Source organism: Dromaius novaehollandiae, chromosome 9 (assembly GCF_036370855.1).
Source record: "Dromaius novaehollandiae isolate bDroNov1 chromosome 9, bDroNov1.hap1, whole genome shotgun sequence".
In the NCBI taxonomy this organism is placed as follows: Eukaryota; Metazoa; Chordata; class Aves; order Casuariiformes; family Dromaiidae; genus Dromaius; species Dromaius novaehollandiae.
Genome location: NC_088106.1, coordinates 17,749,591 through 17,769,674, shown reverse-complemented (window position 1 = coordinate 17,769,674; position 20,084 = coordinate 17,749,591). Strand labels below are relative to the sequence as shown.

The 20,084-nt window shown below is 36.7% G+C and overlaps 1 protein-coding gene across 2 annotated transcripts in view; it reads right to left on the bottom strand.

The window, feature by feature from the left end:
- Positions 1-1,415: 1,415 nt before the first annotated feature.
- PLOD2 (procollagen-lysine,2-oxoglutarate 5-dioxygenase 2) overlaps positions 1,416-20,084 on the bottom strand; it is a 55,756-nt gene continuing 37,087 nt past the window's right edge. Inside the window, exons 10-20 of one of the 2 annotated variants that reach the window (XM_064516840.1) lie at positions 18,519-18,640; positions 12,260-12,364; positions 10,568-10,693; positions 9,173-9,314; positions 7,878-7,940; positions 6,133-6,246; positions 5,654-5,719; positions 5,156-5,260; positions 4,082-4,228; positions 3,738-3,863; positions 1,416-2,622 (exon numbers count right to left, since the gene is read on the bottom strand). In XM_064516840.1, the coding sequence (XP_064372910.1) occupies positions 2,467-2,622; positions 3,738-3,863; positions 4,082-4,228; positions 5,156-5,260; positions 5,654-5,719; positions 6,133-6,246; positions 7,878-7,940; positions 9,173-9,314; positions 10,568-10,693; positions 12,260-12,364; positions 18,519-18,640 (1,272 nt within the window). In that variant the 3' untranslated portion in view covers positions 1,416-2,466. The remainder of the gene's footprint in view (positions 2,623-3,737; positions 3,864-4,081; positions 4,229-5,155; positions 5,261-5,653; positions 5,720-6,132; positions 6,247-7,877; positions 7,941-9,172; positions 9,315-10,567; positions 10,694-12,259; positions 12,365-18,518; positions 18,641-20,084) is intronic. The other variant, XM_064516841.1, reaches the window with a different exon arrangement.

Genomic DNA, 20,084 nt, shown 5'->3' with positions numbered 1-20,084 from the left:
AGTGGCAATTCAGTACAGCCTGTATGAGCTACTGCACTAATACACAAGCAGTACAGTAAAGCTTTCAGAACTAATTCAGGTGAACTGTTAAGAACAAACTTTTTTCTGGTATCTGTCAATGTCTAAGAAGTGAATGAGGGCTCTGTTGTTCACTGTATACATTGCCACCTACCTGAAAGGGAGTTGTTAACCTTGGCAAATGTTTCATCAAAAGAAATAAAACAAGAGAGGATTTTCATAATGCGAACCTAAGCATGGTAAATGCATTTTCCTCTCCAAGAAACGCGCAGCACATTAAAACACACCATTTAGCAGACAGAGTAAATTAAGAATAAGTAGAGCCATCATATCAGTAAATGTTGAGCGGAAAAAAAAAGAAAGGAAGACCAAATGTGATGCAGAAGCAACACATATGCGAATAACCTACAAATTATGCAAGAAATTCTGAAGTGAAAAAAAATCCCTTGAACACAAAACAGAGGATTTTCTTTTTTGTGTCACTGTTTTTCAAGAAAGCTTCCTCATAACACTAACCTGTCTTTACCTGATGCAGCGGGAAAAAGCTGATTCTGTTCTGAGCTAGCCTAACAGACCACAAGCAGACTCTCAGGAAAGGTGATCAACAGAGGCTGCTTTCAGTCTGAGAGCCTGAAGATTTTCTCAGCTGCAACATTTGCCAAAGCACATCCAGAGAAGAGAACAGGCGATCCAGAGAGGAAGCTCACTAAGACAGGGCTGTTTCAAGAGTGGAAATAAAGTTGGGGGATAAATTTATCAATCTGAAAATATGAACCTGAAATGGAGAAGAGTTGACAAAGAAAAAAAATGAAAAGAAAAAACAAAGAATTTCTTGTGAAAAGCCATTCCTTTCCAAACCAGCCCACTTCACTACACTATTAAAAGTACATATTTTGATGTATTTGCTTCGGCATAACTTTAAGCCCAGCTACTCCTTAAGTCTCAAAACAACAGAACAGGGAAATAAGCAAACCTGCTTATTTTGGATAAAAATAATCTTTGCATTCTTTCACAATCTTTTTAGCTCTGAATAAAGCTTCTGTTTAGGAAAAGCAATTTAAAGCTTCTTCAAATATCAGTAGGTGGAAAGTGATCTGCTGTTTAGACCACCAAAAGACTTCTGCTGTATAAAAAAGGAAGGTTGGCAGAAACGATGAGAAGTGTGCCTCTTGCAGTGGGTATTTGTAATGCAATGTGAGTTTTTGTGCATAGGCACAAATTCACAAAAGAAAATTTCAACAGTAAACCAAAATGAGGTGAAAACTGGTAATGCAAAGAGAAACTATTACCAAAATATATCTACAATTCCTTTTTAAATTATTTGTCAGTAAATATAGTCTCTATAAGGACAACAGCAATATGCAAAAAAGCTACCTAAGGCAGTCAAGTAAAACCTGTTGTATTAATTTAAAATTACCCTTTATTTTTCACAAGTTTTTCCAACACATTGTGCATTTTGGCACAGTTGACTTTGAGTTAGTTTGCTTCAAGTTTCTTTAAATTACAAACAGTAGATACAGTAGGAATATTTTTAACGGATTTCTTCAAAATAAATCGCAAGTCGAAACCCTTAGCTTTAAAAGAGACTTCCACAATTTCATTTTCCTTATACAAAATTCAAGTAATTTTAAATAAGAGTAGAAAATTGTCTTTATAAAACATCCTGATATTAAAATTTACCAGTGTTCTGAAAATAAACATCAGATTTCCAGTATCAGTTGGGTGCAATTACATATTTAGAAAAATAGCTCATTTAAGATGAAGGACACTTGCTGAAGAAAAGTGGATTTTTAACAGGATGAGTTCTTAAAACAAATGATAAAACCATTTTTTTCTTAGCTAAACTATATAATCATTAGTCCATCTCTGCAATGAATTTATTTTTCCTCTAGAGTTGCACATTTCAGTATTTAAAATGAATTAAGAAGAAAGACTACTGAGATGTTCCATTAAGTACATACCAGCATATGGAATTATTGCTTAACCCCAACAACTGTATATGAGATTCACTTGATAGTGTTTTTATGCTGTGGTTTTTTAAATGGCTGTTACCAAAGATTCACACCACACAACTTTAGCTGTGTCACTTTACTGAATAAAAACCACAATAATTTTTTCAAATAATTTTGTATCTAGGATTTTCTTGCAACAAAGAAATGGATTTATTACAAAATGCTTTTTCCTCCTTACCCATTCTTTAAGACAGTAGAATGGAAAAATAAGCAGGACATGTTTACTTTGTGACTGAAGGCTCAGAGCAGATATTGAAAAGTCTCCAACAACTTAAAAGCATTCTCTCCCCCCACCCCCTTCTTTTAGCCCAAAGTAATTTTGATGTCTAGGAGCAGTTACTTAGTTTCTTTCATCACCGTCTTCTGGAAGAAAACTATAAATAAGTGTTTATGTAAAGAATCAAACACTGGCACTGAAGAGGGCAAAAAAATAAAATTAAGGATCAATAAATGATACTGCAATGTATCTTGTGCCATTTAAGATAGGAAGTCCTTCGTGTAAATGAGTCAGTCTTCCAGGGTGCATGAAACTCCATCCTTTCCTGGGGGACTCAATGGAACAGTTGTACCTAAGAAATTTGCATCCACCTCCCTGTAACAAAAGGTTAAGAGAAAAATCTTTTACTTTTCATTATACTTGAATAGGTTCCTTTTCGGTTATCCACAACTTAAAATATTTCGCTGTTATTAATAGGCTGTTAACAACAAATAAGCTTTACAATCCACACTAACAAGGTTCCATCTTCAAAGCAATACATAAGAGCCACGCATTTACAATGACAGAGATTTCACCTCATTTTACTTTAGTATTCTCTGTAGAACAATTCATTCAAGCATCAATTCTGACATATATTATTGAACAGCTCTTCGACAACATTAGTACAGTTGGTACCAGAAGGTAGCAAATCATGTTTATAGATCCTGTTCCAAGACAGCATCTCTGTCTAGGACAGCCTTTACATAAATCTTAAATGTCTTCCTGGCTGTTATTTCCAAACAGAAGCAGTATTTTCTAAAGGAAGAGGTTTGAGGAATATACTTATGGATGTTAAGTATGAGTGTGAATAACATAGGAGATTCCCTTATAAGTGAAACAGGTCAAGCTTCTTTACTAGTCAAGGCTGGATATTACTGCCACTGTCCTTTCTATCTCTATGCTCTGAGGGTTGTTTTATTTGAACCAATTAATAGCAAAGCAGGAAATAACATATCTCAGAGAGAAAAAAAAAAAGAAAAATATGGTTGAATATTTTGTTTCTGTGGCTGAACTAAAACAGGAGTCAGTTGGAAAAACAATTTTGTAAAGAAAAGAAGCCGCTGCAGTCAACTCAGGACTATACAAAATAATTAAAAAAAACCTATTTTTCACAATACAAAAATGAAGCATTTCTAAAATGTGAAAAGTGAAAAAGTTCGTATGTCCAAAGTTTTCCTTTCATACCCAGCCCCCATCACCTTTGGCTTCCACCTAAATGATTTGCCTAATCCAGCTTGATTGCATCAGTAATTTGGACCCTGCAAATCTCCAATTGAGCAAATTCAGTATCTGTGAGAAAACACCCAGCAATAATGTATTTCAATCTCTACTGCACATCTTTTCCTCTTCCACTTAGTCTTTAAGTATATCCATTTGGGGTCTAGTGTGGAAACAAATGTTAGACACTTGAAAGACGACATTTTATTGCAATAAATAAGTTGCAGACTTACTTGAAAGTCCTCTCCTACTTTGTTGAGAGCAATATTGATTGTGAACGTAGAGGAGTCATGATGAGGTCTGAGTGAACGTTGTCTGTCAGGGCTATATTTTACAACAAAATTCAGTAAAGCAAACCCCTGCAACAAAACATACAGTCAGACTTCAACACATGAGCTTCCAAGTCACACATGGGGGTTTTGTACATCAGAGCTGAGTTAACAAAACAACATTTATTTGCAATTATTGGTACGTTGCACATAAACTCACCAACCAAACAGGATAGGATATATTTGATAAAATACTTAGAATTAGTCATTTCATGCAGTAATCGCCTGCAATAGTTTTAGACACATACCTTCGTGTAATAGCCAGCAAAGACTTTTAGTGTTACTGGTGCAATGAACTCTCTTATGAAATGTAGCCATTCATTATCCAGGCCGATTTGCTTCATATGAATATCATCAGTTGGGACATTTTCATAACCTCCAGAAATACGGCTGTCCTAATGAAAACACCATAAATAGCCTTGAAATACGAGCGTGGAATGCTTCTGGCACTCCTACACATGCTTGCTGGAAATCTGCAGAATCACAAAACTACAACAGAGCTCTGCCTCAGCGGGCACATCTGAGCTAGCTGCACATTAATTTCACAGCTAGTTGCTGTGGGGAAAAAAAATGCTGAAGTAACAAGACACAGAAAGATTTTAGAAAAATCAGTATTTTTACATGCTGCCCATATACAAGGGCTTCATGAAGCCCAAGTTAGATAATAGTTTTAATCACTGTGATATAAAAGGAACTAAGCGACTCAGGTTGTATCAGATCAACAGAATACAGGCCTTCAGCTTGCCGTGGCAATGAATACTTTTATCATTACAATATTTTAGTGTATGTTAGAAAAGGCTCTTTGGAGGCTCCTCCCTACAGTGAAGTCATGATGGCTGTAATTTATCTCGTTTCCAGGACACGGAGTTTGTGTCCTGTGACGAACCTTCCTGTTAGAGCTCTGACTTTAGCAACAATTAATGAACATTTTGAGCTTTGTGCAAACACAAACACAGTAGTTCATTACATTTGTGAGTGACTGTTTAGAGGGACAAGGCTGACAAATTAATGCTTAAGAGATAAAGGAGTAAAACTTTTCTAAACAATTATGAATAGTCATCCGTTGTGGATCTGCAGTGTTACAGCACCTGCACTGCTGTTAGCGTCCAAATTCGCTAGTTCACAGTTAACTGAGGAATGTCTCCAAATCTGCTGAACAAACCACGTGGTAGACAAAAACGAAGCATTTTATACTGCAGACTTAATGTTAAACATGTCTTAGGTCATTAGTAATTGTTGGAATGTTGGAATTGTAGCACACTGACTTACTAGTGTAAATTTACTCTCTTAATATGATCTTGTTTATATAGGCTGACACTTACTTGGTGTTTTCCACCAGACCATTGTCCAAAATGTTCCATTTCTTCTACCAATTCATCACAGGCAGTCTCGGAAAATATGGGAAACCAAAACACATCTGGACATGGCTATTAAAAAAACATTAACAAATACGTTCATTTCTTTCAGTAGAGGTTAAGTTATTACTGCTATCTTATTTTCAACTGCTAAAAAAGCTTATGCCAAGGACCTCTTCACTTTTCCGAGTCACTAAAGAATATCAGTAATTCTGTTCTGAGTCATAATCCAGAAACATCTAAATAATTAAATTTTCTCTTGATCCACATCTTGTGGATGGAAATACATTTTGGACTTCTCACCCAATATTCAGAAGTACAAAAGTTCAGCTCTGCTCCAAACCTCACAAGGTGTACAGCCACTGACCAAAACAGCATTACTGTATGCCAATTTTTTATTAGTCAGTCCCACAAATTATACAAGACAATTACTCTTTGTCCTTCTCTAGCAATACTTATACCTACCTGTTCTACTATATTATCAGTGAAAATCTTGGAGTAGTTGGCATTTATATAGGTTTCCTTCCAGTCCTGAAAAGAATAATTTTGATATATTAAAAACTGACTTGTTCCACTTTAAAGTGATAGAAAAATAAATTCACATTCTGTTCTTTTGGTCTACTGAAAGCATGAGAAAATTAAACATTTCTCATATCCTGAAATGAACTAGATCCCATCATCTCAAAAACATGAGACCTGTTACATTAGGGCCATATCTCTGGCTCCTTACTCAGGTCACCGGTTGGTTTGTTGATATCATACGTTGTCATTGGCTTAAATGGGTGGTACACAACAACTTTTAGTACACGATTAATATTTAGTGCATAATAAAACCATAGATGTTCTCCAGGAAAAGGCTATAAAATCCTAAGTCCTTTACAACACAATCTTTAAAATAGTTTTTTAAAATAAAATAATTCTTTCACGAATAATTAGATGCATACCACAGGATTTTCAAATATCTGCCAGAGGTCATTGTTGTAATGGGAGGTATTGTAATTGGCTGTAGAAATAAGTCTTCCAAATTCATGTCTGTTGGTAATGTACATGAAAACACCCTATACCAAACAGAAAAAATGTCATTAGCAAAATTGTCTATCTCAGTAAAAACATTTAAAAAAGTCTGTGCATTTGTTTATGCCCACACTTGTTTTAAAGATCACACACTTGCACATATATATTACACCTATGAGTTGCTCATTTTTACCTCCAAGTACCTTAAATCTTCAAATGGTTGATTTTCATCAGTCTAGTGCTGGTACTTTTTTTTTTTTTTTTTAATATATAAACACTTAGTTGAATTCATTTTCTAAGCAAATTAACCAAAATATATGTTGTTCATCATGCAAAGCCACCTAAACTTATAGAAAGGAAAAACATACTTTTTTTCCCCCCCCATAAAACCTAAAGCACAGCACACTAAGTGTTTAACATACTAGAAGTTTCTGTTCTCATACTGAAAACACTCATATAAGAAAATCATCATCTAAGGCTTAGTTTCTGATCAAATACTAAAAGAATGAGCTAACAGAGAAAGGGCTAATGGAAAGCAGAACAAGAAATATGTTTCAGAGTATTAACTACATGATCCTTCTGGTGAATCAGCCTGAAATAAAAAGGTATTGGCAAATACAACAGACAGTAAGACTCAGATCAGGGTACAAAATAGCTGAGCACTTGAAGTGTGCTCCCCTAAGCAAATATTGCAAAATATATGCAAAATATTAATTGTACTGTGATATGGCTCTGTCATCAAGCTGTTAACGGAAGATATTAAGAGAACTCTTGACTAGAAGTAGTAGCAGAAAATACTTAATTTTTAAAGAAGAAATTTAGGTTTTTTATTATTATTATTATTATTTTTACTGCTCTTCAGACCAAACTCTCATTTTAGAATTGTTTGTGACTTTTAGATTTGCAGCAGATGAAGGCATTCCCATTTGGGTGTTTTGTTACTTCTATCACTTCTATCTATGCTTCTGTCTGAAAAAGAGTTAAATTGTCAAAATGATAATGATTATGTTAAACATGTGCCCATTTTTGGGCCCTTACCAAATCACTAAGTAGCTGCAGCAGGGAGAATAAGGAGGGTCGAAGAGAAGAAAAACAGCTTTAAATGACACTGATTTCACACCTGCCCTATGTGGTCACTGGGCCTGGTTTACCTGCTAGCAATTTGAGTTTTATTCTGATTTTATACCACTCTAAATCTTGAGGAGATGGGGGCAAAAAAATCCATCTGTACAAAAAAATCCTTTGAAAAGTTTATCCTCTTGGGAAATATGCCAGAACATTTGGGATAAATCAATGTACTTGGAGTGAGAAGCAACTTTGCCACACACATGATCATAGCTTACAGCCAAGGCTCCCCTCTTCCTTCCTTGGACCGCTCAACCAATTTTAGCTATGGATGCACAGATCACCAGATGCTTATGCTGATACATTTCGAAAGGACCTGGACTTAGAAAGTACTGAGAAATCTCCCTAAGGGAATGACAAGCATCTCTAAGAAGTTAGGGGCTGGTTGAGAAGAATGTGCCCCTACTGAAAACCTGAGCCTTAGAAGACTGAGGAGAAAGCTAGAGCAGCACTTTTCTGAGAGTAAGTGGACAGAGGAGAAGGATCTTCCTGTGGTAGAATAATACTGCATGTAATAATAACTAATGAATAAAAAAAAATAAAGCAACACCTTTGGGGGTCTGAGCATATGGAATGTTTCCGAAGAAGGGGAGTCTTTTTCCCTTTGTAAAGTCTAAAATGAAGGAGAATCATCACATCAGTTGACTGATACAAAGTCTCTTTCTCTTTGTCCAAGTACTATGAGATTTCCACAGTTACGTTAGGGAAGTAGCAGCCTTTGACCAAAAGCTGATATGCCTTTACAGACAACATGCATCTCCAAGCAAAGCTCATAATGTACATGTCAAAGCTGTTTCCACCAGCCCCTTATCATCTGCTGCAATACAAAAACAAGCAAGTACCAGACCATCTTGCAGCACAGACTGAGAAAGAGAAAAAGAGAAGGCGATTTTCTGATGAGCCACAGAGTCAGATTAGTTTAACGAGCACATGGGAAGCGCAGGTTTGCAATAACTGATGCTGCAAAGGTTTGAATACAAGAGAATTTGACTGGGATGTTCTGAAGAATCAGTACAAACAAAGAAAATCATGCCTTGTTATGAGGGAATAAAAAAATTAATACTTGCCAACTTTTCTTGTTCAATTCAGCAAAATTATTTTTCAATGCTATAGTGTCTGGAAATAGGTCTGGTTTAGCTCTTATTTGTTTCTGTGCTGGAACTAGTGTAAATATCAGTAGAAATGTGGATTTACATATTCACATTTTTACAGTACAAATACGTTTTCTCTTATTACTTACAGCTTAATGCAAGTAAAAACTTCTGATACAATTTTAATTGATCTAGAAAATTAATGAGTCCATGCCCCCTAATAAGACTAATACCATTTAGTAAATCACTTGGGATTTTTATATTAGCATTGTCTGCCATCTGGCTTAAAAATATATCTTCTCAGCTATAAAATTGCTAAATATTCCAACTTCGTTTGCAAGAAGTTCCACATTGTATAAAAATGTGGATAGCAGAGAAGCTCTAAATGCATTGATAAATTTAAAGTCATATACAGCAGGGGAAAAGTTGAGCTCTCTTTCATCCTGTTGAGGTTGTGTCAACAAGCAAGATATCTTAGCCTCAACAGGATTTTTCAGTGTGTTTAAATAAAAACCATCATGCAGTCAGTGCACCAATGCACTGGCCTTGGAGAAAGCTCCACTTTCTTCTTCTCAATATTTTAAAGAAATATACCTAAATCATTCTAATATATCACAAAAATTGGCCAGTACTTTTAATTAGAAGTAAAAATACAAAATCCAAGATCAATCAAGTGAAGCAGTCAGGTGTAGCAGGACACAAAGAAGTCTGTGTGTATTATATTTAAAAGGAAGCTGTTATAGATACACCTTACCATTTCCCTGGCATTCCTGCAGAGAGCCATATCGGGATCCAACTTATCACGTATAAAGTAATTTTTCTCTTTCATCTCTGATCTGAGAGTTTGTCCCTTAATTAAATATACATTAGCCATATAAGGAATATTCCATACTCCTCTGTAAAAAACAAATGGAAATAATTCAGTCACTGAAGCTGTAATTTGTTGTATATTCTACTATATCAGCATCTCTGTATTTGCTGACAAGATAAAGTGATCTTCAAGGCTATGAAGCTGAAAAGTTCCCAAGACATGTGAAAAACTACAGCTGGACGTAAAGGGACCACATCCCAAATGTGGGCGTAGGCAGTAATTCAGTTTTTATGAAGTATTGTCATGAAAAAAGAAAAAGGTCAAATTCTCTAAAGCAAGTTTGAGCTACAAATGTACTTCATGTTTGCATAGTTAAGGCTATCAATCAAATTCCTTTATACTATAGTGTTATTCTACACTGCCAGAACGAGAAAATAATTCTGAAACAGATTTTTAGAAGAGTTTAAACACTGTACTGAGGCTTCACACAGCTGGTCTGACCTCCTCACACAAATACCATTGACCACAGCAGGCCATATATTTACGTGAGTCGGGCCAGTATCAACAAACAAGCATTGCTGCTGTACAAGGCATGCTTTGCAGATTTTCCTCCTTCCCTGTGCCAAGAGCACGTCTATCAGTGCAATGCAGAAAAGCCAGCCCTATTCAAACAGTCAGTCTGCTTCAGACCTTTTTGTTTTTTCAGGGCAAGGAAAAGTAGTCATCACTGCATGTGAAAGTCAAGTTTAGATCAGCTTAAATCATATTAATTCAGGGGAGGGAGTAACTTAAAAGGCTGCGATACAAAATATTTCTCAAGAGCCCTGTAAGATATACCTGACATAACATACAAGAAGAAACATGTTAACAAACAAATTACACTCATTCAAATATGCGCTCATTAAATACTCTATTTGTCCAGAAGAGTCGAAGAACTACTTACGGCCATTTGATGCATGCAACAATGACTCCTTTTGACTGAGGTTCCTGGGACATAGACAGAAACTATAACCCTTTTGTTTTGCTATTTCTTTATTTTGCCATTTTTTATATTATGCATTCAGAGTAATCTGATACAATCAGACAAGTACTAGTAATGACTATATCCATTACTAATACTAGCTCACTGTGTTAAATACTTTGTTTTCTATTTCAGGCTGTGAATTGGAAACAAAGGAAATATGAAAGCATATCGATGAAATGGAAAAAAATAAACAATATAACTAACATAAGCTCTTCCAACATAATAGAAGACTGTATGTAAAGGAAGGTAAGAATATGTTGCTAATAACAGTAAATAAGTGCCTTGACCTTAAACATTAACCCACAATTACTTACACTCTGTTCCCTTGAACGATATCAACATAGTCCTCTGATCGAGCATAGTAGCCATCTGGGCTCAAAGCACCCCAGAAATTGGACCAAAGCTTCCCATGCCGAGTTACAAGCGGAGCAATTATCTTTCTGTGAAATGACATTCAATAATAAGAAAACACAAGCTGCAATACTTAATCTCTATGTCAAACTATATTGCCTTTTCTCATTTTAGTATTTTAACAGCACCGTAATCCAATGACTGTCAAATACTGGAGTAGCAATGCTGACCTTGAGCTGGAAGGAAACAGCAAAGCCTCCAGCTGCCCAAAGACAACACCAGTGTAACAGAATCAAAGATCCCTATAAATCAGAGGCAAGTGGATTTTCAGTCAATCAGAAAAAAAATACTGCCCACAGCATAATGACATAAAAAGCATCACAGTCAGAGAACAACAACAGGTGCAACTTCATGAATTCAAATTTTTCCAGCTTTCCCAAAATTTAACACAAAGTCAGAAAGGGAAATCTAAGCTGGCTAGAAAAAAAGAAGATGGAACTTCTGTTCCAGGGACTGTCTACTGAGAGATATATCCTTGCAAAGCTTCTGCTTCTTCCATGTCATACATCTGGCTTTTATCTTCTCTTTGTACAACAGCAAATTTTACAAGGAACGTTACACAAAGCACTGGCAGCTGTATCTTCACCTAAGTTCTATCCCTTCTCACCAGTAGCTTAACACAGACACTGATAATTCATTTTCCCATGTGGTGCACTGGATATTCCCAGATTTGTTACTAAGGCCGAGACACCACCTACGTCACACCTACAGAGGAGACATCCTCCAGTTGTGCTGCTATACGGTGCGCACAGCACGTCACTCACACCAGGTCCAGCCCGCCTAAAGCTGCCACTGGTCAAAAGTCACAGCTCAGTCTGACTTAAGAGACCACATTAATACAAGGAGAAATGGGTCTTTAGAGCCAAAATGACGGAGCTGCCTCAGCTCCAAGAAAAAAGAAAGTTTCCAATCTTTAATTTATGTTTATGTTTTAAAAGCAAAGTAGTAACACTGCAACACCAACACTAAACTATACATTTTTTTTCCTTTTGTGTCTGACCAACTTTGAAGCATCAGTCCTTAAAATCTTGATGCATTTCATAAAAAAGTATTTACACCAGTTGTTCTGTCTTCAAAACAGCTTTTGAATATTTGAAATTCACATCAGAAACTGCTGCTTGACAAAAACAAACTGCTTTGAGCATTGTTCGCTTCCAAACCTGTTATTAACCATGGCAATCAAATACTGCAGGCAAACAAGAGGGTCTAATTCTGCAAGAACAGACAGGATCTTGTTTCTTGAAATAGTTTTCTCATGAGACGTGATCATTTTTGGTTTAATATACCTGAATAAAGGTACATTAGCCTAAAAAGCATGTAAGATTAGTTTCAAAGTTTTCCATTGGAACAGCTTAATGAGTTCAGTTTACTACTACATAGCAAAGGTGAACACAACAGCTCCTCAGCTGGGAAGTCAACGGCAATAGTTACACTAAAATAACCACTGCAGAAGGTTGAAAAAGATCTACGGAGAGAATTAATCTGAGTTTTCTTACAGTAACACCATGTTGAGAAAGGGAACAATAGAAAAATGGGGACCCAGAAAAACCTTTCAAGCTGGAAGGAATTCTGTAAAGCCAAGAGAGATACTACACCTGTTCTGCTCTATCAGTATTTTTAAAGTCTTTGGGTTTGTCAGTACGACATCTGCATCTATGCTGAAGTAATATTCACATGCTTTATCCTGACGACAGAGGTCCCTAAAAAGAGAAAAAGGAATGATTATGTCACACATGTCCACAAAAGTTCAAAGGACAAACTACAGAAACAAAGAAACAAAACAAAAAAAAACCCCTAACCAAGTACCCTAGTCATATTTTACATTCAAAGCTCTCTGGAATGTAGGATAGTAAAAGAAAGGTATCTTAAGATTACAGTGGTGTGATACACTAAAAGCAGATTTAAAAATACAAACCAGATTCCTTATTTTTTTTTCTTTTAAGAAGCTAAGTGACCTTCAGTGAGTTCAGTGAGAACAACTGTGCCCTGCCCTAGCCGAATACAGATGGGGAAATCGAGTCATTACTTTACATACTTGCTTTCAGGTATCTTTACATACCTGCTATGCTATCCTGCACACAATCCACCTCTACCTCTATCATTAACATAACTACAGTTATTAGCAGTGACCTGAGTTTTACATTGCAGTTTACATTAGTGTTAGATTGCTGTAGAAAATATTCTGAGAGATGTGGTCCCCACTGGGGGGGGGGAGGGGGAGGGAGGGACCCGTGACGACCCTCGCCAGGGTCTCCCCCAAAGCAACAAAACCCTTCTGCTATTAACAAAAATATGATGGGAATCCATGTTTTTAATGATGAACCATGTGAAAAAATAAATGGAACAGATTTATATTTAGTTGTAGGCAAACACAACTAGAAAATTGATTAAGTTCTTCTATTTAAAAGTGTATGGTCCTTCAACTACCCCCCCCCTTTTTTCTTTTAAGAAAATACACAGCCAGAAAATGCTATTAAAACCAGTCCAAATGTGTCTAGTGTTGAAAATCCTTCTGTTCTCCTTTCACATATTCATCTAAAACACAAGGCATTAAATGAAAAATTTTAGAGTAAGAGGCACTCAATCATTCCATAATCTATTGAGAACTCTTTAAAATCATTACTGCCTTAAACAGTCTGCAAATTAAGCTGTAGTACAGATCACCCACAATGTTAAAGCTCTAACTTCAACCTCTACAAACAAGAATAAATTCATTAAAAAAGGTGGGAGGGGGGAGAAAAATCAAGGCTGCTAATCTGACCCTACTTTGACTCATTTCTTCCCTGTTTTTTTTATGCAGCATATCCAGTCAGAAGACTGGATCACTGAATAGGAAAACTTCATATTTAATCATAATTATCATTGCATTTCTAGGTACAAGTCATCATGTCAAATGGAAAGTATAAATCTTGCCTTTGCACTTTAAGAAGGTCACAAACATAAGTTTCAGTTTCAGATATACAGAAAAAGGGTTGAAAAATTTCTCTCAAAATTAATAAAGAAAGACTATTCATAGGAAATCCATGTTTCTTTTCTTTAGGCTTTCAATGCCGCCAAGTAGCTTTCCCAGGGAAATATAAATAATCCTGGATATTCCTGTACTTTAAAGTATTACATTCTTACACTGTATGCTAACCTCTACAGATATGGAAATCCTAAATTTCATGTAAAACTATTTAATACAGATATTCAGGCCAGGCAAGGAACAAGTAATGGCAATTGCTTTACAGTAATATACATGGGTATAGTGACATATTTTTTAATTTAAGTTTCACAGCTTAAAAACTTTAATCTACTTGCTTTACACTCCAGCTGCTCCACCCTCTTGAAAAGAAAGGTTTATTTTTGTACGTGACTTGAGAAAGCCAGTTCAGTGTGCAAAAGAAATAGCCAGTCGGAGAAGACCAAGATACTCTGTTTGACATAGGAAGCGAAGCTCAACAGATCAGTTCACAGTATTTTGCAATTACAACGATGCTTAACTTTCCTTAAACCTTTAGCCCATGTAGAACGCTGACCATCTAAGAAGGAAAAGTATCACTGCTGCTTTGCACATTAAACTTTCTCCTCAACATCTTTGAAGGGGCTAGCCCTTTGCTGGGGGAAACACGGGGATAATCTACTCAATTTGCTTCAGCATTGAGTCATTTAAATTTTGTTCTGGCGTGATTTTGTATTTAATCAATTTGTCATTTTTATATGCCTCTCAGTTTGAAAACACAACTCCAAAGGTGGACATTACACTTTATGGGAGAGCACTTGGGCCATTTGACAAATCTCTCAAAACTGCAAGCCTGCACCATTAATTGGAAGACTCTGTGTGACACTGCTTGTCATTGAGAATTACATTCTGCAGTCTCAGCACCCCAGAGATAGTCACTGCTATTTTCAGAACTGGATACACAAAGCCCTGTCACCCGTCACTAAAGGTAAACAAATACAGCCACAAAATAGATAAAGCACTAACGTCTACTTAGCCTGAGATGCAAAACTGTTATTACCACAACATCCCAAAGCTACTGAAATGAGATATGGGTGGGAAAGGCTTTTACACTCTGCAACACTCTGCAAGCTCAAAATGCTCCTAACTCCACAGGAGGCTGAAACCCCAAACTTCCTAAACGTTCAGAAAAGAAGCAGCTCCAGAAAATCCATGTCTCCAACACAAATCACGTGACATCTGGGGGATACAGATTTAAATCCCTGCCCTGCCTTTAACCACAGATACTTGCCCTACTTGCAGGACTAAAAAAAGAAGTCTTTTTGTGTCCAATCAATAGCTTATCAATACGAAATGGGAGCTCTAAGAAGAGATATTGACTTAATACCCTCTGATTTCCAAGAAGCACGCAGGAGACCCAAAATTCAGTTCTAGCTCAAAATGCAACAATGAGGTCTACTAAGTGGCAAACTGATTCTGGTCTCTCTGCTATTTCTCCTGAAACTTTTGAAGGCTTTCAATTTAAGTTTTCATTAAAATGTGCACACTCCCACTAAAAGTTGAGGTAAATCACTTTTAAAAAAAAAAGTTCAAAAAGTCCTAACTAATTATGTTACTAGTATTTTTTTTTTGGGGGGGGGGGGGGGAGGGGGACCCCAAGAACCCCAAAGTCTACAAGTGTTTTGGGGGTAAAAAGATTATTGAAAAAAATAAGCTTCCTGAATTTTTAATTCTATAAAGAAGGGAATAAAATCAGTCCTTGTATTTCCCACTTTCTGCTACAGCTTAATATAGTTCATACAGTTATCTTGCATTTTATGTCATAACATATTCTATAACAGGTGTTTGAAGTCTTATCTTCAAGAAAGACAAAAACACAAGGATGAATTCAGATGAGGTTTTTTTTTCCTTAAAGCATTGGAATTGGAAAAAAGAGAACCGACTGTTAAGAACTTTAATTTACTTCTTGCAGACAAAGGCTTTAAAAGACAGGAAATACTAAGAGCATCTCCAAGGGAAGTACATGCAGAAACAGACTACTCAGATAATGTACAACTAAAATTTCCTTTTTTTTTGCCCTACTTCATTTTCCCTCTCTTTATTCTAGTTCTTCCCCTTTCAGCCCATAACAAGGAAAAGTCTGCACTCCTATTTGTGAATATTGTTGATTTGTATGAAGTCTTGGCTGATTACACAATTTAGTCTTTTTCAACAGCTATCACACTATCTCAAAAGCTCAGAAGGGGGGCTTTTCATATCAATAGGAAGCAAGAAAGTAAATGCCTCAATTATTCTTTATCACCTGAATGCGACAAGTGGAAGTTTGCTACATGGTTATGGGTCAAATTAAAAAGAAGTTACTTTCCCCTCACATTTATATTGACATAAAAGTCTTATTTACTGAGAACCTCATCTTGATATATCACCACTTTTTACTAAACCAAAAAAGGGAAAATGAAGTAAGGAGAAAGACCAATTGCACTATATATACAAAAGCATGCACTGAGAACTGAAACTGGACCTTCAATGTAAGTAACTCTTTTCAAGTTATTCCCATTGCAATATTAGTGAGAAAGAAGTGAGGTTATTCTGGAAGCCAGCTGAAGGGTTGAAAGCAAACAATTTTCATAGGAACTGTTTTTTCCATGAACATGAAACATGCCATGTCTCTAAGTTAAATTTTCTGAAGAAAATAAAGATCCAGTTGTTCCAGAGAAGCTGAATATAACCAGAAGGGCAGCAGAACAGACCAAGAGCATGCAAGAGAGCAGGCAGATGAACGGAAACTCATTTATCCTTGAGCTTATGTGGAACTGAAAGAAGCCATCAAAACTGTCCACATTAAGGAGCCAACTAATAATACTCATGATTTATGTATGATTCAGTGTTTTGGAAATGTCTCATTCCATATACATAATGCTTCACATTTTCTCAATACACTACACTTCTCTTTAGGACAGAACCTCTAATTAAGAGGCTCTTCAAAGCAGAAGCAACATGAGTCAAATTATATCCTTACAATCATGAGCACGGTTATTCATTAGTGCACATCACAAGTATGATTTCTCTGCCCGTCTTACACAAGTATGATTTATCTCCCCCTCTTACACAGCAGAATTTGAAAGAATTCTATGCAAATATACATCTAAATTATTATTAGCCACATATCTACAAAGAAAACAAATCACATCAAAAGCCTTCACCATGTTATAAAACAAGTAGGTTCCATTAGAAGAGGAAGACAACTTTAAAGATCTTTGGGTGAGATTCAATAGAAATTCGTTACACTGAAATGAAGAAATAGAAAAATAGAAGAATAAATGAATGAAGAAATAGAAATATACAGACAGAATAATAACAGAAAAATAGAAATAGGTTACACTGGAAGTTCTGCCTTGTGGGGTCTATATAGCAAAGTACAAAAAGCAAAAAAGACAATTCCAGGAATTCCACCTCAGCTACATATAGCTTACACTACTTCAAAAAGTTTACAAACATGATATGTAATTGCTTTAGGGAATATGACAAAGACAGAATGCTTCGCAAACACGTGAATGGATGCCTACACTCCTACACTAGACATCTGTAATGTTTCCTAGAAAAGCTTTGGGAGAGGCTTGGACCTCATCGAAATACAAGTATTCCAGCGGCTTCAACACAACAAAACCCCATTCAAACAAATTTCCAAGAATATTGCAGACTTGGGACTAATCCTTTATTCTTTCAGTTGATGCCCTTAGCAGTCTACGTTACTTTCTTAACCTCAGATTAAGGAAGAAAAGAGCCTTCTTACGTTGACTTCACTGTTCCATCACTGGTGGAAGACTGGGGAGAAAAGACCAAAAAAGAATATCCGGGAATGAAGCCTGCCCAAGGGCCACGGTAAAATCTTAGTGGGATCCTGGTTTGTACTCCATAATCTGGTTGATGGACCTACTAGGAGAGCTGTGAGCTGCTCTGTGATACTGGTCAGCACGCTGCCACTGAAGAGACCCCTCGATAAGCAAGAATGTGTACCCAGAGGTTCAGTCAGGCCTGGCGAGTGCCAGGTGCATATAGAGAGAGGAGCTGCCTTTGCAACTTCTTTTTCTGGAAGGCAGAAACTTCTGCTAGAGCACTTCCAAAGGAGATTCCTGTCTCTTTGAACTATATAGAACAACATAATTGTGTTACCTGTATGCCCAGCTCCATTTCTAACCATATGTTACTTTTATTTTATATTTAAAACAAAAAAAACACAAGGGGAGGGGAGGGGGAATTAGGACAAAAAAGTGCAGGTGTTAAATGCAAATTGAATGCAAGATGTTCTTTCATCCTAACAAATCATTCCATGAACACTCAGCCTGAAAAAGTTTGGGATACAAAAACACCACCAAATACAAATACAGTGTAATCAGATTTTCTATTTACAACAGCCTCCACCCATTTTTATAACTTTTGCTACGTGCAAGCGCTGCACAAACTTTGTTAAAGTTTGGTGTGTTGTATCATGTTTTGTTTGTATAGCGTTCTTTTTTAAAAATACTTAAACTTTAGGGAGTTTATGGTCATGACAGATGTTTTAACATATATTATACTTAGTACAAATAAGAATAATCTGACATCTCTTTTGTTTCCTCATCATCTACTATTGTCGGTGCCTTCATTAGAAGGCAAAATAAGAGACCACTAGAGTTCCAAACCAGAGAGAAATGTTTTTACAAATGACCAACAGCTTTTTATATTGGACAGAAACTATAAAATACTCAACAGTTCATATTTTATGTTTAGTGCTTGCTCCACCACCAAAGCCCCCACTTTCATATTTTAGAATGCCAAATTGTTAGTATTTAAGATGAAAAATAAATACACATTAAGGATGAAAAGAAGTTAGCATATGCATTGTTATATAGGATTTATAAATTAGAAATTACATTCCCATGTTCCTGGCTTCTGCTTGACTCAGATTTTCTTCAGGTCCAACAATTTTTATATTTCTGATAATGTTCTTGGCTTTTTCCCAGAATTTCTTGATGTGCTTTTCATGGTAAACCTCCTGCAATCATGTTAACATTATTTAGAGCAAATAAAAAGTACAAACAGCTGTGAAATCACAAACATAGCGTCCAAGTACAAACTATTCTATTTTAAACAAACAGATGGCAAGCACAGTATTTGCAGATCTTTCAGTACATCTATCACCAAAATCAAGCTCTTCTGCTCAAAATCTCAGCAAAAGAATTCAACACTTCAGCAGTATCAATCCAGGCACTGTCTCCAGAGCAATGATGAAAGATTCACCAAATGTTCAGACAGTGCTTTTTCAGGGTATGTCTTTCACCACCTTCGGACCCCGTCCTAGAGCCCCATCTGCACAGATGTGCACTGACAGCGGGTCAGAAGGGCTTTGCGCTGGCGCGTCCCCACGCGCAGGGGGCACCATCCTCCCTGTGTCCCCATGCGGGGCAGGCTGGGGGTGCTGAGCGCTGCCGAGGGGGCTGGGGGTGAAACCGTGCTCGATGTTACTCCCAGGAAGGAGATTTGGAAGGGCTCGAGCCTCTTCTAGCAAAAGAAAGCAAAGAAACTCCCTGGTACCGTGATGGAAAGGGGCGACTGTGCCAGAAGAGGCAGAGATGGGTAGGGTACAGGGTACATGTGTGCCGATTACCTTGTCCTAAGCTGCTAAAAAACAAATCTTTTGTGAATATTCATGCAAGTATCAAATAAAAACACTCAATATTCACTCTAAAATCTAGTTATAGTGACCATTTCCTTTGATCTCTAAATACCCTGGCACCCATTTAAGAGGCCTCACCAGCATGCAATACCTCCAGAGCAGTGCCTTCATTTGTAGCTTGTGCACATGATGGCTGACTTTAGAGTAATTAATTTTTTTTTCCTCCCCATAATAAAAAGGGCATTCATTTCAAACGCTATATGACTTCTGGCTGAAACAATGAAGCCTAGCAGGAAAAGCCTACAATTCATACGTGCACATCATATATATGCCTTTATCATCCCCTCACAAAAACAGACTGAAAACTTTGAAAATAAATTCTATTTCTGTTACTCAGACATGTAGTGCTATGGTATAAACAGCACTGTATGCCTAATAAGAAAGGACAGAATTATAGCATTTTCCTGCCATTTCTCTTACGGCTTAGTCTTTCAAAGACTTGCACAAATCTGTAACCTCACTTATGTTAATAGTGCTACTGAAGTCAACAGTGAATCTCAGCAACAGCAGGGCGTAGGTAATTAGAAAAAACATTTCAAAAATATTCAGAAGTATCAGCGCAGCTGCGCTGCCATTCAAAACATACATGGACGCACCACTCCATCCCATGGCACCCAGCAGGAGCACCAAGAGAAAGGAAAATGCATTGGGGTCTCAACAAGATGAAAAGCAAATCCAATGTCGACTACTGTTTTATGTCAACTTTTCCCAGAAGCATACACTTTAAAATACAACCTTTCTCACTCTCAGAAAGAATCTAAGC